Consider the following 15,293-nt stretch of genomic DNA (forward strand, 5'->3'; position numbering starts at 1 on the left):
TGTTTTGTGCTACATTATTATTTGCAGATACAGTAAGTCTAACTCAGCTGTAGACGTATACAAGAGTAGCACAATTTTGCATTACTAAACACAAAGTATTGCAACTCTAATTCTGTCTCTTGTGCCAGTAGCACAAATATAATTGGTATGTAAATAACTAGACTTCACTAATAATAACAATTATGATATCCGGGTTATAGGCTAGAATATATTCAATACGCTATTACTGGTGTAATGCTGAAATAGTCTTGAAACTCATCGCTAAATTATAATATTATCTTTTTTTTTTGCATGGGCAAAACAACCCTATACAAAAGTCTTTGAAATAAATGATTAATATCATTATGCTATTATTATTAAATTACATGCTTATTGATTATTTTAAACAGTTTAATAAGGCACTATAGCAGACGGGGTATCATAACCATCTGCATTTTAGGACCAATAGCCTACCAAACAAATGTAGGCCTACACTTGCGATTTACAATTGATATCCCTCAATAATATCTAAATATTTTGAACCATTAATTTTTGTATTTTGACTAAGGGAATCACCAAATAAAGCAATATATTGAAGGCCTGCTCTTGTAAATATAAAGGTTTAAAATGTGTCTTTGCCTTATGATGGGTGGATTTGCCCTTCTCTAAAACTGTTTTTTTTATACCATTTACCTGATCAGGTGCCATGTGAAGGTGAGAAGTCAAGCGCATAGTCAATAGCACCCTGCTTTACGGCACAATAAATGAACAATAAACTGCAATGAAAACAACCGCACTAGGACAGGGTACGCCTAGCGCCTAGGCCTTGCCTTTTTAGTGCAGCGTTTTGGGTTTTATTTGGTGTCAGACAAATATTAGTCTACCTATCTAGATGCCCATCATTTTATTTTGGCATGAAATTTGTTTACTCGAATAAATATTTACTCTTAATGTTGTACTTTTGTTGTTGTTGAGTAGAATGTTTATGAAAGCCTGTTGAAGTCTATTTACAAGTAGGCTATAGGCCTACACATTTGTTGTGTATGATGACATTTTCTAAATGCCAGGCATGCATGCCAAGCGTTTGTGACGATATTTTCTCCCTTATAGACAGGCCTACAAAGTGTCCTCACTTCTTGACTGTGAGGCCAGAACCTTTAATAACCTTACACCCCCCCCCCACTCCCATTTTTCCCCCTCTCTGCAGCTCTGCGGAAAGATCATCTGAACGCATGTGTCCTTGGATAAACTCCAGGAGGCCCAAGAACTGGAACAATAAAAAGTATCTGCTTGCAATCCTCCATCAAAATAACAACACGTTTGTGGACATTCGTCCCGCACAATATTGTAAAGGAAATAGCAGAGGAAATAGAAGTACATTTTCTACATTTTATAATTTATTGAGGTCAAATATAATAGTCGTTAAGGGACAATAATGTCATGGCAAACGTTGTGTGTGGTTAGCACAAGACACATGTTTTGGATGACTAGTTAATGAACAGGACATCTGCGCGCAATCAACCTGAATTTACGCAAATATATGTATCTGACAATCCACGATTTACGGGAAAATGTGAGTTGTGCGCCTATCTCGGGTCAGGGTTATGGTCCTATATGCTGCAGCTATTTGACCCATTTCTTGGAAAGCGACAAAACTCTATAGCTTGCAGGTAACGGACTGCAGCCCACTCTTTTTACATGGGAGGCATTTAAAGGGCTACTAAATTGTGGTCTTGTCTTCTTGGTAATAATTACAGGCAAGGTAAATCCCAAACAAAGCCAAGCGGCACCTGGCTCTCATTTTAGTTTAAAAAAGAACTGTGAAAGCAACAACAGAAGCTATAATAATAATACAACTTATTATTAGGAATAAGTATTCAAACCTTATTGCTGGCAAGGAATGGCAATTTAGTATGGTAAGGCCATTGGGTTGTTGGTTGCTGCATTGTAGTCACAAGGTCTTTGCCATGTGTCATATTTTGTTATTTTATTAGGATCCCCATTAGCTGGTGCAATAGCTTAGGTCCCTCAGACAAATCTTTAAAATGGGCCCTATTTGCAGGGCCGATTCCAGGTATAAGCAACATAAGCGGTCACTTAGGGCCCGGTCGCTAGGGGGCCCTGACCACCCCAAAAAGGAACTCAGTCAGGACTCAATTTACTATTGAGTAGTAAAATACCCCAGGTGCAATTTCTAAATTTGGTTGTGCATCAGAAGTTGGTAGTTAGTCTAGCCAGCCATCGAAACTTGTAGTAATCATGGCCGAATACCGACCAGCACACAGGGCACGTGCCCAGGGTCTCTGACCGCCATGGGGGACTCATTGATTTTATTAGTCATTCTCATTCAGATATCATATTGACATGACATAAGTAATTACAAAATGTGTAGAATTGCAGGAAATTTGCTTTAAAACTTCAAAAATGTCTCTCCACCCCATGGCAAAATTAGTCAAATTTTATGAAATATGTCATAAAATTTAAAGGTTTTCTCTCCGCCCCATGGCAAAATGTGTACAATTGCAGAAAATGAACTATAAAATGTACATTTTTCTCTCCATCGTCAAGATGGGGGCCACTATAATGTTTTACCCCCAAGGTGGGCCCCCCCAACCAAACCTTGCTTAGGGCCCCAAAACGTCTAGAGCCAGCCCAAACTATTTCATACAGGGTATATAGGGAGCAGTGCAAACAACACTTCTTGCAGCTTACCGTGGGCTACGGAAACAACATCATGTTATTATTTTGTCCAATATTGTGTCATAGTCAAGATCTAATTAGATAAAACTAACGTGACTGGACATACACTATTGACAAAAGGCCTATGCCACATGTACTCACGGTATGGATCACACAGTATATTGGCAGTGAGGTGTTGTGATTGAACACTAGATGGCAGTGTTGAATGTAATGCAAATTAGGTGTGAGAAAAGAGGTTTGGGCCTGAATTGGTAGGGTATTGCCACATTCCACTGCTTATTTGCTGTGCATGACAAAAACTATAACATGTCTGATGTTGTATTGCTGTGATAAGTTATTGACTGAGGCTATCCAATGTCTAACTGAATAAAGTGTTTGGCTTTGGTGATCCATGATGATTAACTGTGTGTAAATAAACTTTCTTGTACTGATAGGCCACACAGTAGTGTATGTACATTATACACATTATACACAAACACATTAGTGTATACGACGTACATTAAACACAATACTCATTAGTGTATATGTAGATTATAGCCTACACTTTATACACAGGTGTACCAGTTCAATAAACAAAACTAATACTTTCACAATGTTATGATGACACCACCACAATGTCACCAGAACCATCAACACCCCCTTTTCTTTTGTCTGCTCATGTTGCAATATGGTTCAGATAAATAACCAACGGAACAATGGGTCTTTTATTTACGCATGTGTCGCAGATTTACCTACCTATATAATATCAGTATGAAGGTTTATAGAAAAGGCCATATCTGTGCACATCTCAATGTATTACCACAAATGAAAGACCTAAACATTAAAGCCAAAGCAATAGCCTAGGCCTGGTAATAAGGAATGGTTACTAATGAAATGTTTACTTGACTGCAGACTGAGAAAACATCATTCCTGAATCACACCAGGGTATCATTAGGCATCACACTTGATGTTTAAGGCATGTACCATTAAAGAGTACAAGGAAAATTCCGCCCCCCAATTTTGTTTTGTATTTGTTCCATTAGTCCATTGTTGATATTGTCCCAAAATGTTTTGCTTGCGGATGTATTGGCCTTTCACTACAACTTTGAGAGATGCAGGCTCAGATCCCCCAAAAAAGTTAATTCAACTCCACAAACCAATATTAATTCTATAACAAAGCAAAGCCTAATAGACACTCTTTTTTATTACAGCGGCAGAATGTGTAGCTTATTACTAAACCATAATATATAGGCTACTAAACAATTTGTCTTGCAATTGATATTTACACGAACAAGTAGACTGACGTTACAATATTTATACCTATATCAGGCCAAAACCTTATGTCCATACACCATAGACCTCACAGTGTCAATATAAGCATAGCATACATAATATGCATGATTTGGTCAACTTCTGAATTGACTCCCCGTTTAGTAAAATATATATAACTTCATTAGATGGGCCACAGACCATTCGATTCATTTTAAACTAATAAGGACCGTTGAAACCCAAACTTACCCACGTTCTCCTTGCCACTACATGACTCACGTTCACTGGTCCAGCTGTTACGAGGGCAGGAGGGAAACCAAGAAGACCGACGAACCCAACTTTTTAATATCCTATAAATGGCTGGTATTCTGTTTAACTCTCTAGAACGAAAGGAAGGGTATTCGGGCTCTGAAGTGTCACAATACACTATCGGGAACCGAGTAGACTACTCATGCTCCACTTCTGACTTAACAGAGATTAGAGAGAGAGAGAGAGAGAGAGAGAGAGAGAGAGAGAGAGAGAGAGAGAGAGAGAGAGAGAGAGAGAGAGAGAGAGAGAGAGAGAGAGAGAGAGAGAGAGAGAGAGACGGGAAGCCATAAAGTCAGAGGGGGGGGGGGGTAGCAATGAAATAGGATGGCTAAACATGTAGGTGTGCTGCAAAATAAAGCATATTAATGTATATCACGCGAAAAATGCTGTTGCTTAGACGGGCAGGTCCTGTATCGATTGAGGATGCTAGTAATCAAAGGTCATGTTCGTCGAGGGGGAGTCACATGACAATCTACAGCCAATCCAAGTTCCGATTCAGTCGTAAACTTGAATTAGCTGCAAATTTCCTACCAAACAACCAGAAATGCGCTGCTCCCCCTTCCTCCCCGACCCATTCTCTATATATTTCCTTATTCATAAAGACACGTCACTATCTCTGGAATAAACTCAGCAACTCCAGAAACCCACATCTCATGCATTGTGGCGATGAAAGCTATCCTTCTCCATTTCCTCGTTCGTTCCTTACTGTTGTCCCACCCTTTACACAATTGTACGGCCAGTCTAGTCCTATATACTTTAATTCGGTTATGTTTTTCTTTTCTCCTACCTCTGAAACAGTAACAGTCACATATCCTACATGTGCAGAACATCAAACTCCAGTCGAATATCGGTCCGAGATGCTGATAGGCTAGTACTCAAACATCCACTACATTACGGTAGCCAAGACCTACTATGTGTTGACAATTATTTAAGACACGGCATAAATACTGCATTTACAACGCTGTTGTATCCAGCAGACGCACCAAACACCCCTCCACATGCGCACACATGCGCATAAACATAGCTGCGACAAACTGCGCGCGCATGCTGTACCCTCATCCCAGGTCAATAGGAGCAGTTCATTCTGTAAATGATGGAGACCAGTTAAAATATTTATTCATAAAAATATCGTATATATTTGCATGAAAACATTATTCTCCGGAACAGTAACATATGCATGTGACCATTTGATTTGACGACAATATTGTCTAACTCTTCGAATCGAAATAGCCTAATTGATTTGATTGTAATCATATTGGGTAGCCTATATTGCAAGTTGGTCTGTATACCGTTTTGTTATAACAACCATAGTGAGACCAGCCCTGATATTTATCCATGCGTTCATCCAATACATTTTGTTGGCTCTGTGAGCACATTGGGATATGTGTCTTAAATGAGGGAGAAACATGTTGCACCACACCCATTTAACAATAAACTTCTCATCTGTACAAAGGAACACCGTGTCACTATGCATATTTGAGACCGGGTCTGGTAACTCGTACGTCTGTATAGCTATCATATAATTAATGATATAAGTCTATATTGTTAACCATTATTATTAAGCCTTTTGTAATGGTGTTCACTTGACCTCGAAGGATTAAAGATGCACGCGGCCTTCACATTATGCATATTCCTCTTTCCACCTACATTATTATTTCTGACATTTGCGAGTCCATTTTTGTTACTGAACAAACGACATTTGGAGAACATTCTTTGTGTGCACAGTGAATTAGCAATGGAGGATAACTCCAGATTGGCCATCATTGATAACACTGAAAACAATGAATAGGCTATGTGTGTTGGTGAGTCTCGATTTATTTATTTACATTGTAAATTCATTTCAGCCCACGTGAAATAAGTCAGCAAAATAAATACATCAAAGTTGGTGTAGGGCGGATTAAATAGCTAATATGAGTCTTAATTGTCTATATAACTGTGTATTAAGTTTTCCTCCGCTGCTTAAAATAGAGAAAACCAGACAATCATGTTGCTTTTGGAGGCCAACACTGAAAGCGCTAGGAGTGGGTCAGAAGTTAACACAGAGACACTGGCGAGTTTATGTCGTCTATAAAGTTTTCAGGTGGTTACGACCTTATTATGGAAGTGGTCTTCCCTCACGGCAATATAAAGTACAAAGGGAGACGGGTAGACAATGCTCATTGACAATTGTCACTCTACAGAAAACTTCCGGAATTTCGGCAGTAAACAGCAGTAAACATATAGAATTGTCTAAATCTAGCCTGAGAACCTCAAGTCAAGAGAGTTTTACTATAAGTTAGGAGCCTTGTTTAGTTAAGAAGCCATATGAATATCTGACTGTGGCGGCGTTGATTGACATGGTGAGTCTTTTTATTCTTAAAAGTAAATCAAATTAAGGATAAAACAAGAACATATGGACTTCTCAGAAGCTGTTCTTGAGTTGTTGTTGCAGACTATGGCTATGTGTCATTTTTATCTTAATCGAAGAGATGGTTTGAAAAAGTGGCGCATCTGTCTAAGGCACTGCATCTCAGTGCTAGGGACGTCACTACAGACCCTGGTTCGATTCCGGCGCACAATTGGTCCAGCGTCGTCCGGGATAGGGTTTGGCCTGGGTAGGCCGTGATTGTAAATAAGAGTTTGTTCTTATCTGACTTTCCTAGTTAAATAAAATATGATGTAAAAATATGCATAGGCTATGCACCCTATTCCAATTGTCACACTGCGCTGGTTACAAATATATTTTGTTTAAGCTCGATAAAACAACAAAAACCTAAAAAGATATTAGGAAAATGTTAGACAAGACCTATAGGCCTAAAATAACGAAACATTTCAATTAATATGTATTTTTTCCTGTAGACTGCAGTTTAATTCTGAAAACAACTAGGCCTATGTGTAGACTATATGATTTCTTACATCATCTACTCTGAGTAGGTTATATGTTTTGATTGAATTTAAATAGGTAACACATTACAAACATCTTGCATTGTAGCCTACTCCAATGGTTTCATAATAACGTATTAAATACAAGGGAATATAACATACACATAAAAGCCTACACAGATATTTATCTTTCCATAAAAAAAGAGACATTTGCACTTGCATTTCCGTTACTGGTCAAAAAACAACAGGCCAACCTATTTCAAACAATACACTACAGTAATATAGTCTAATTATAACTATTTATATAATACAGTTTATCCGAAACCTAAAGTATTGTTGGCCCAATACTCTAATATTCCAGCCGACTGTCCTTTTATAACTGAGATAATTGAGATTGAGATCAAATACAGCTAAACTATCTAGTGATTGTATACCTTGTATAGTGGTGATGATGTGTTGAAGAGGTAGGCGCGATGTAGACTTTTGACTCCAAAATACATGGAAAATGTCCCCTCAAAACACATGCATGGTGTTAATCTTTCCATGCATCCGGACAGCTGTACACCGAGTCGGTATTTAAGCCATAATGAGAAATTCCCCTTGACCACGCCCACAAATTGGGGAAAACAAAGATGATGTCCCATTGACCCACATTGTAAAAGAGCCAACTTCGTAGTTGGTATTTAGTTATACAGAAATACAAAAAAAGCCCAAAAAGCAACTGTGTTGTACATGTAAGCAGGTTTTAAAAATCCTACGATGCAATGCTCCCAGGTTGGGAAATAGAACATAAGAGAAAAGCCCTGTGGCTTCAGACTATTTGGTGTGGAGAGTGGGAAATTGTGGGGACCAGGTGTCCAACTAAGTAGGCTCCAAGCAGATATGTGTTGAAAATATTTCAACACTGGTAAGATATTTAACTCATTTAGTGTAGTCCGTTTGTAACTCCACTCACTACTTGTAGCTTTATAGTTCTTTTGTAAATTCACTCTGGAGTGCCAGAGTGTGCTCAGATTGTCCAGTCATACATTCATAGGGTGCATTTGTAAATTCACTCTGGCTATCTCCTCTGATTTCAGAGCACTCTCGTTGGAGTGTACCAGATCGCAGCATAATTGATGAATTTACAATGCTCAACGCCAGTTGAATATGGCCTGTGTCAGTAAACGTCGGCAAAAAGCTAATTGTTGCCAGCAGCACAGTTACAGTCACCAACACTCTGGATAACATGAAAACAGCCTAACCAGCTCTGCTAGGGAGAGTAAAATGCTAGGGAGAGTAAAATGGTCAGAGTGAGGTGTTCTCTCATATATTATTATTATATTTCTCTCATTTGTGTCTAGAAGTAGCTAACAAGCTAGCCAACATTAGCCAATTAGCTTGGGTGCTTGACTGCCGTTTTGGGGTCAGAACTCTCGGATCAACCCGCTCTGAATTTACATACGGACAATTTGACAAGGCTCTGAATTGACAAAGCCCCAGAGCGCACTCTGACACTCCAGACTGAATTTATGAACACTCATAATGCTTCGCTCTCAGAGAGTTCAGAGCGCACACAGGATGCTCTGGTCGAGGAGTAGGGTTGATCCGAGTGTTCTGTCCTCACAACGGCAGTCAAGCACCCAAGCTAATTGGCTCATGTTGGCCTTCCAGACACAAATAAGAGAACACCTCACTCTGACCATTTTACTCGCCCTAAGCAGACCAGTTTAGGCTGTTTTCATGTTGTCTAGTGTTGGTGACTAACTATGCTGCTGGCAACATTTTTTTTAAATGCCAACATTTACTGACACCGGTCATATACAACAGATGTTGCGCGTTCGTAAATTAATCAGCTATACTGCGCTCTGGCACACTCAGACGAGAGTATTCTGAAATCGGAGTAGATAGCCAGAATCAATTTATGAACGCACCCTTAATGTTCTAGTTGGTAGTTTGCTAGTACTCACTCACTTGGCTAACGATAGTAATGAGAACGCTTGGGAGCAGGTAATGTTGAAAATACATCTTTAGACATGTACTTTTCTTAAATTTAGTTTTGCAATGGACTTTAAACAAGCAGACAACAAGAAGATTGCGTTTGAAAAAGGTGTTGTGTGCAAATTCGGTAACCAACGTAAGCACCGATTGTTTTCCCTACACAGGGGCAGACAGGGATTTAGAGGCCCCAGGCAGAAGCCAGTCTGTATATAATGTCACCAACCTCTATACAGGCTGGCCTCAAACAAGAATAGCTCTGTGCACAAGCACGAACGTGCACACAAACAATGATATTTTTGGCACCTAGTACCTTGGTAGGAAGTACCCAAATGGATATTCCATATTTACGCATCTACATGCATTGGAAATGAAGGCCTAGGCAAGAGTTTAGGTGAGCAAACACTTTCTATGTACCAAAACAGTCTCTGCTGATTGGTCAAATAACTCCTTACATGAATTGTGTCTCAAACAAACATTTTCTCTTACCCACTAGCAGTACAGGCTAGCGGGTGTATCCCGTATCCACACCTTCGTCCATTGAGCTGAATGAAAACAAGGTTGTGATAAAAACATATATTCGCTATAGTTAAGATAGGGGAGAGTGGGGTAAATTGACATAAAGGAGTAAATTGAGCCACCCTTGTTTCTAGGAAACCATACACAAAATGTATAATTTGACCAAATATTTAGGAAGAGGTCATAATTTCATGGAGTCTGTGGAGGAAGAAACCCCACGGAAAAAGTGGTAAGCAAGTTCGGTCCGAAAAACTGATTTTCACCAAGTCAAATGAATTTATAGAGTTTTCATGGTGCTTCTATCTAAACCAAAGTAGATGAGTTTAAGAATGTTTTATACATTAGTTAGGGTCTCTCTTAACTTCAATATGAGGTCATAAACGTGGCATGAAAGTGCATCATTGTAGCTGTGGGGGCTAATTTGTCAAATTGGTTGCCTTGGAGTAAATTGAGCCAATGGTTGAGCTAATGGTAAGTTGAAAGAATTGAAGTATTTTCTTCCCAGGCATAATGCAATGCTTTATGGCTGGAATATGAGGTAACAACAAGGCTTGGGCCTATGTTAAAAGTGTTTAAAAAAGTAGTAAGTGTTTGTTACACCCTGACTACACCGCTCGTGTCGCGTGCCCGAGCGTTGCAAAATAAATTTAGAAATCTATATTATTCAGTTATTGTACCCACACTGCTCGTGTGCGCCAACGTGCGTCTGTGTTGCTGAGGGCTAAAATAGAGTCAGTTCTATTTGTGACGCAGATTGCGCTGCAAATCCTGCCTCTCCCATCTCCTCATTGGTTTATACAAGTTGATGCCCACGTGCCTTCTCTTCATTGGTTATACCCACATGGGTGACTGAAAGACAAACTGCGATGTCGGTCATCGTGGTAATACTATGAAAGTTTAGATGCCAATCGCCATTTAAGTTCTAAGTTGAAACAGCCTGGAAGGAGGAGAGATGACTAGAAACGATTTGGTTGACCGTTTTATGTGTGGATTAATTGTCGGAGTGGAGGACCTTGTGCATTTCAAAATAACAACTCAATGTTTATATCCCAGGACAAATTAGCTAGCTGCAAGCTAGCTAAATAGGACAAATTAGCTAGCAAGTGCAAGCTAGCTAGCTAAATTGACATAATTTTTAATGCTTTTCGACCTGTCCCCAAATTAATGTAATTGGTTCAGAGTTTGTTTTAATATTTTAACCTGCGAGTCGTGATCGTGTTTGGTGTGGGGGGAGAAAATACATTTATGCATGATGGCGGACGATGGCTCACGCACGCAGCAGGTTTGGGTTCTGTGTTAGGTGTTAAGCCTGTGTGAATAGATGCTTAAAATGATTAAAAGATAAAAAAGTGATTGTGAACATGCTGAATTGTCTTTGGGAAATAAAGATAGACATGGGTTTAAAAACGTAGTAGTAATATTTCCTTCAGTACAGAAATGTAGGAGGCTTAACTTACCCTAACCCACAGCTCAACTTACCCCATACCCAGGGTTAGTTGTGCCAAGAGACCAATTTTCTGGGGACAAAGTTGTATTTTTTTGTTTTAAAACTGCAATGTTTACATGAATTCTGATTATTTCCAGTGATGCACAACATCCTGAAATATTTGTAGATATTTAAATTATTAGTTATCTTTATTATAATTCACTGGTGTGTGTGTGTGTGTGTGTGTGTGTGTGTGTGTGTGTGTGTGTGTGTGTGTGTGTGTGTGTGTGTGTGTGTGTGTGTGTGTGTGTGTGTGTGTGTGTGTGTGTGTGTGTGTGTGTGTGTGTGTGTGTGTGTGTGTGTGTGTGTGTGTGTGTGTGTGTGTGTGTGTGTGTGTGTGTGTGTGTGTGTGTGTGTGTGTGTGTGTGTTGGGTGGATTATGGGCTATTGTATCAATAATGAGGAAGAGAAATTCAGGTTTTGCCATTTATTTCAATAAGTCAATGTCGAGGGTGTGTGCATTCAGAATCAACATCCCCTCCTTTAACTTAAAACATAAGAAATCAAGCTTATCAATACAACAAGATATACGAAGACATACGTAGAGGTCATCATCAGTGCAATAAAAAAACGAGTCTATTGGATCATCACAATAATGTAATAATGTTTAAAAGTTGATGAAATATTCGACGAAGTACAATTCCTCGTTCAATTATAACATAGGCTGTTGGTTAAATAAATGTGCATTAGGCTACTTTAGGCAGTTTAAGTTGTTGGGACACCAATGTTTGTGACAAAGTCCAATGGCTGACTAGCTAGTATGACGTGACGCAGAGACACTTGTTTCAAAGATATTTCAATATAGGCCTAGAACTGTACCGCCACAAGTAGCACCATAAGTATCATGCAATCAAATGCAATAAATGTGTTATAGCTATAGGCCTGTCCTTGGACTGCCTTGTCACTTTCGTAAAAATGTATAGATCAACATTGTTATTGACAATACAGCTTTGTTGGTAGATTTTAACATTACCTCCAAGTGCGTCCTATTTAGGCAGTAAAGGCTGATTTCCCGATATTCAAATCAGCAGTAGGCTACTAATCACATAAGTTATTGCTGCCTTCCTATATGGTTAGAATCTTTGATTTATCTAAATTAGGTCAATAATCAATAAATATTCAATATATGGAGAATTTCTTATATGTTTTGTTTTTGATAGGCTTATCGGATTGAATATGCCCGAGCAGTTGCAATCCAAAAAAATACATTACAATACACACACTAGTATATTTGAGACAATAATATGAAATATCCCTTATGAAATGTACCTCCTAACCAATAATCCATATTGCAATTTCCCACATTATAGAGACTACTCATGACTCCAAATGTGGAATTGACAGTGGCCAATAAAAAAACTCCCATCACCCCATTAAACATACAAATTCACATAAATAATACTTCGGAGGAAAAACAAAACACAAAAAGTACAAATAATGTGTATTAATAATCAACCCTTTTCCTCGAATGACAACATTGATTGAACACTGAAACATTTCTAGCCATCCTCCGCTTGTACATTCTGTGGACCATATGAGTGTTTTGCTAGTGCTTAGTCTCTGTGTTTTGTGGGCATTTGCATCGTTTTAAGCTAGATATTATAAGCAGTGATTATTCTCCTAAAGATAGTTATTTTCTGCAAAACAGAGCTGGGCATCGTTTCCCAGAGCCTTTGTAGCGTTAAGATCATCATTAGAACCTTCATACGATGTATCTAGCCGAGGTGTTTCCCAGAGCCTTCGTTAGTATCGTGGCTCTTAGCAACCTTCGTACATGTAGAAGTGATCCAGACCACTCGAAGAGCAGCCAAAGTGCATCCTTTAAACGCTTTTTTGCCCTTCCGTGTGACTTTATTCACAGAAGATCTCCGATAAACATGAAATCAAGATCTGTCTGACTGTAACTGCCGTTAACTTCAGAATGAAGTTGACTACAAATACAAAGTATTTACAATTGTTACAAACAAGTGAAGGATAACATTTCGCTTAAAAAGAAAACTGAGATGACTGCATTAAAATATCAATAGGCTACATTAGCCTATATAGGCTATTTCAATAATACTGAAATCAATGTAATGTTGAATCAATTGAGTTCTATTTTGCGACTAGGCTAATGTCTGTCATTTTTGCCTCTATGTGTTTCATGATGTGTGACAACATGTGCGCAATGATGTGCCCAATTTGTGAGTTAGTGCATTATGATTGGGTAAGGATAATATGCTGCCTACAATAGCCTATGTGCAGGCATAAATTGCAATATCTCTATAGAAGCTGATCCGTCGTCAGTATTGTGGAATATTTGTTTTTGTGTTTTAAATGTGTCTTTAAAGGATGTGTCTAACTTGTTAACCCAATAAAACGGTGGTCATAAAATGTGATCTCTCTCTCTCTCTCTCTCTCTCTCTCTCTCTCTCTCTCTCTCTCTCTCTCTCTCTCTCTCTCTCTCTCTCTCTCTCTCTCTCTCTCTCTCTCTCTCTCTCTCTCTCTCTCTCTCAGCTCAATGTTCCGGGCCTCTCCCGCTACCATCTTCAACTTTAAGCCATGTAATCATAAAAAAAAACAATTCAAATCACTCTTTTGTGTCCTCTTCCTCTCTTGTTTCCTTTTTGTCTCCATCTTCCCCTTCACCGTCATCGTTGCCTTCATCTTCGTACTCACCCTCGCCCTCTGCCTCTCCCTCCACCTCCATCTCTCCTCTTTGGCCCGGAAATTTGTCTTTGTTGTTCTCCTTTTTCCATTTCATCCGTCGGTTTTGGAACCAAATCTTAACCTGCCGCTCGGTCAGCCCTAAAGCATGAGACACCTCGATCCGACGCTTACGGGTGAGGTAAGGGTTGAAGAGAAATTCCTTCTCCAACTCCAGTGTTTGGTATCGACTGTAGGTCTGTCGGCCACTGCGTCTTCCGGGGGCTATAGAATGGAAATAGCACTTACAAGTAAGCAGGAATCGTTGCAAGACCTGTATGCTATTAGTTTACACTGCTATTATGTAGTTTTAAAAATACAAAATATTGATTGGTGTATGTGTGTGTGCCGGAGGTAGTTCGTAGAACTATAACTTGTTTGAAATCTGCTAGAGGTTGGTGACATCCACATTTTGTTTACAGTATATTCCAAGACTATAGCCAAGCCTCTACCGTTGGATAGCTGTAGGGATTCATGTGAAGATAAACGCCATGCCAAGGGCTTCTGCTGAACTTTCACAGAATTCGTTTTTACTGTTGTTATTCATCTCAGCTCATTTTCTTATCTACTACTAGCGATCAACTGAGCCGCGGTGAATGGCACAGCACTGACTCAGATTAACTGGCATTTTTTAATCATTGCGCCACGGTTAACGGATAAAATCCTACTGAGTGATAAGTGATGATCCGAAATCGTAATCATACGTTAGCAGATGTAGGCTACATGCCATGAAAAGTACAACAACATAACCACACAAGAGCATATTAAAACGTAGCCTACTAACCGTGCGGTCTCATCCATGGAAACATGAGACTAGGAGACGGGTTTTGATTTAGGTGGCCTTGTCCTTCTCCGAGGTTAGTGCCATTTGACGATTTACAGTCTGGGTATTGCGCCACGCTCGCCTCTTGTTGGGTGCCATAAAGCGTTTGTCTCGGAAGGGCTTCGTATCCATAAAATTTTGTGGCATCTCCATGGCATGCCAAGGGGCATGGATTCTGCTGGAAGCCTGGTGTGGAGATCCCCGGCGTCCCACTGTGGAAGAAGTCTTGGACGTGATGGGGCGGGTGCTGAAAGCCTGGCGCCGCCGATCCTGCACCGTACACCAGCGCGTGGCTCCGGGTGACGCTTTGAGGGAACCTGCAGTCATAGTAAGTTGGTTCCAACGTTTCACCGCCTTTGTACTTGGAAAAGAGAGGGTTCACAAAATAGGAGCTCATGTTTTTCTATTCACAATGTTACAGCTGACGAACTTGGTTTACGACCATTCCAATTACTGCCTTAGTCGTGTTCCAAACCCAATACATAAAACGAACGAAACCACAAAATCATAGAGACACAGGTTTAACGAATAAGATAATAAATCCTGTTTCCTTATTCACCACCGTTATGTTCCAACACTGCCCTGCTACCAATGGAAGTCCTTTGCTTTTTCTTGCTTTTTCCTTTTTGCAGCTTCAAATCAGCTTCTTATGTCGTGAATGGTTGATGTGTGCTATAGCTAAAGTTGGCTAGCCCCTTCCACACA

General features: G+C 39.6%; 1 protein-coding gene across 1 annotated transcript; it reads right to left on the bottom strand.

Moving 5' to 3' along the window:
- Positions 1–11,492: 11,492 nt before the first annotated feature.
- On the bottom strand, positions 11,493–15,282 carry LOC124003593 (homeobox protein Hox-C8a-like). Its single transcript, XM_046311968.1, has 2 exons — positions 14,550–15,282; positions 11,493–13,990 (listed from the first exon to the last, which is right to left on the bottom strand). The coding sequence occupies exons 1-2, from the start codon at positions 14,983–14,985 to the stop codon at positions 13,650–13,652; spliced, it is 777 nt and encodes a 258-aa protein (XP_046167924.1). The 5' UTR covers positions 14,986–15,282; the 3' UTR covers positions 11,493–13,649.
- Between the last annotated feature and the right edge of the window lie 11 nt (positions 15,283–15,293).

The sequence above is a fragment of the Oncorhynchus gorbuscha genome, linkage group LG18 (genome assembly GCF_021184085.1).
Source record: "Oncorhynchus gorbuscha isolate QuinsamMale2020 ecotype Even-year linkage group LG18, OgorEven_v1.0, whole genome shotgun sequence".
NCBI classification, from domain to species: Eukaryota; Metazoa; Chordata; class Actinopteri; order Salmoniformes; family Salmonidae; genus Oncorhynchus; species Oncorhynchus gorbuscha.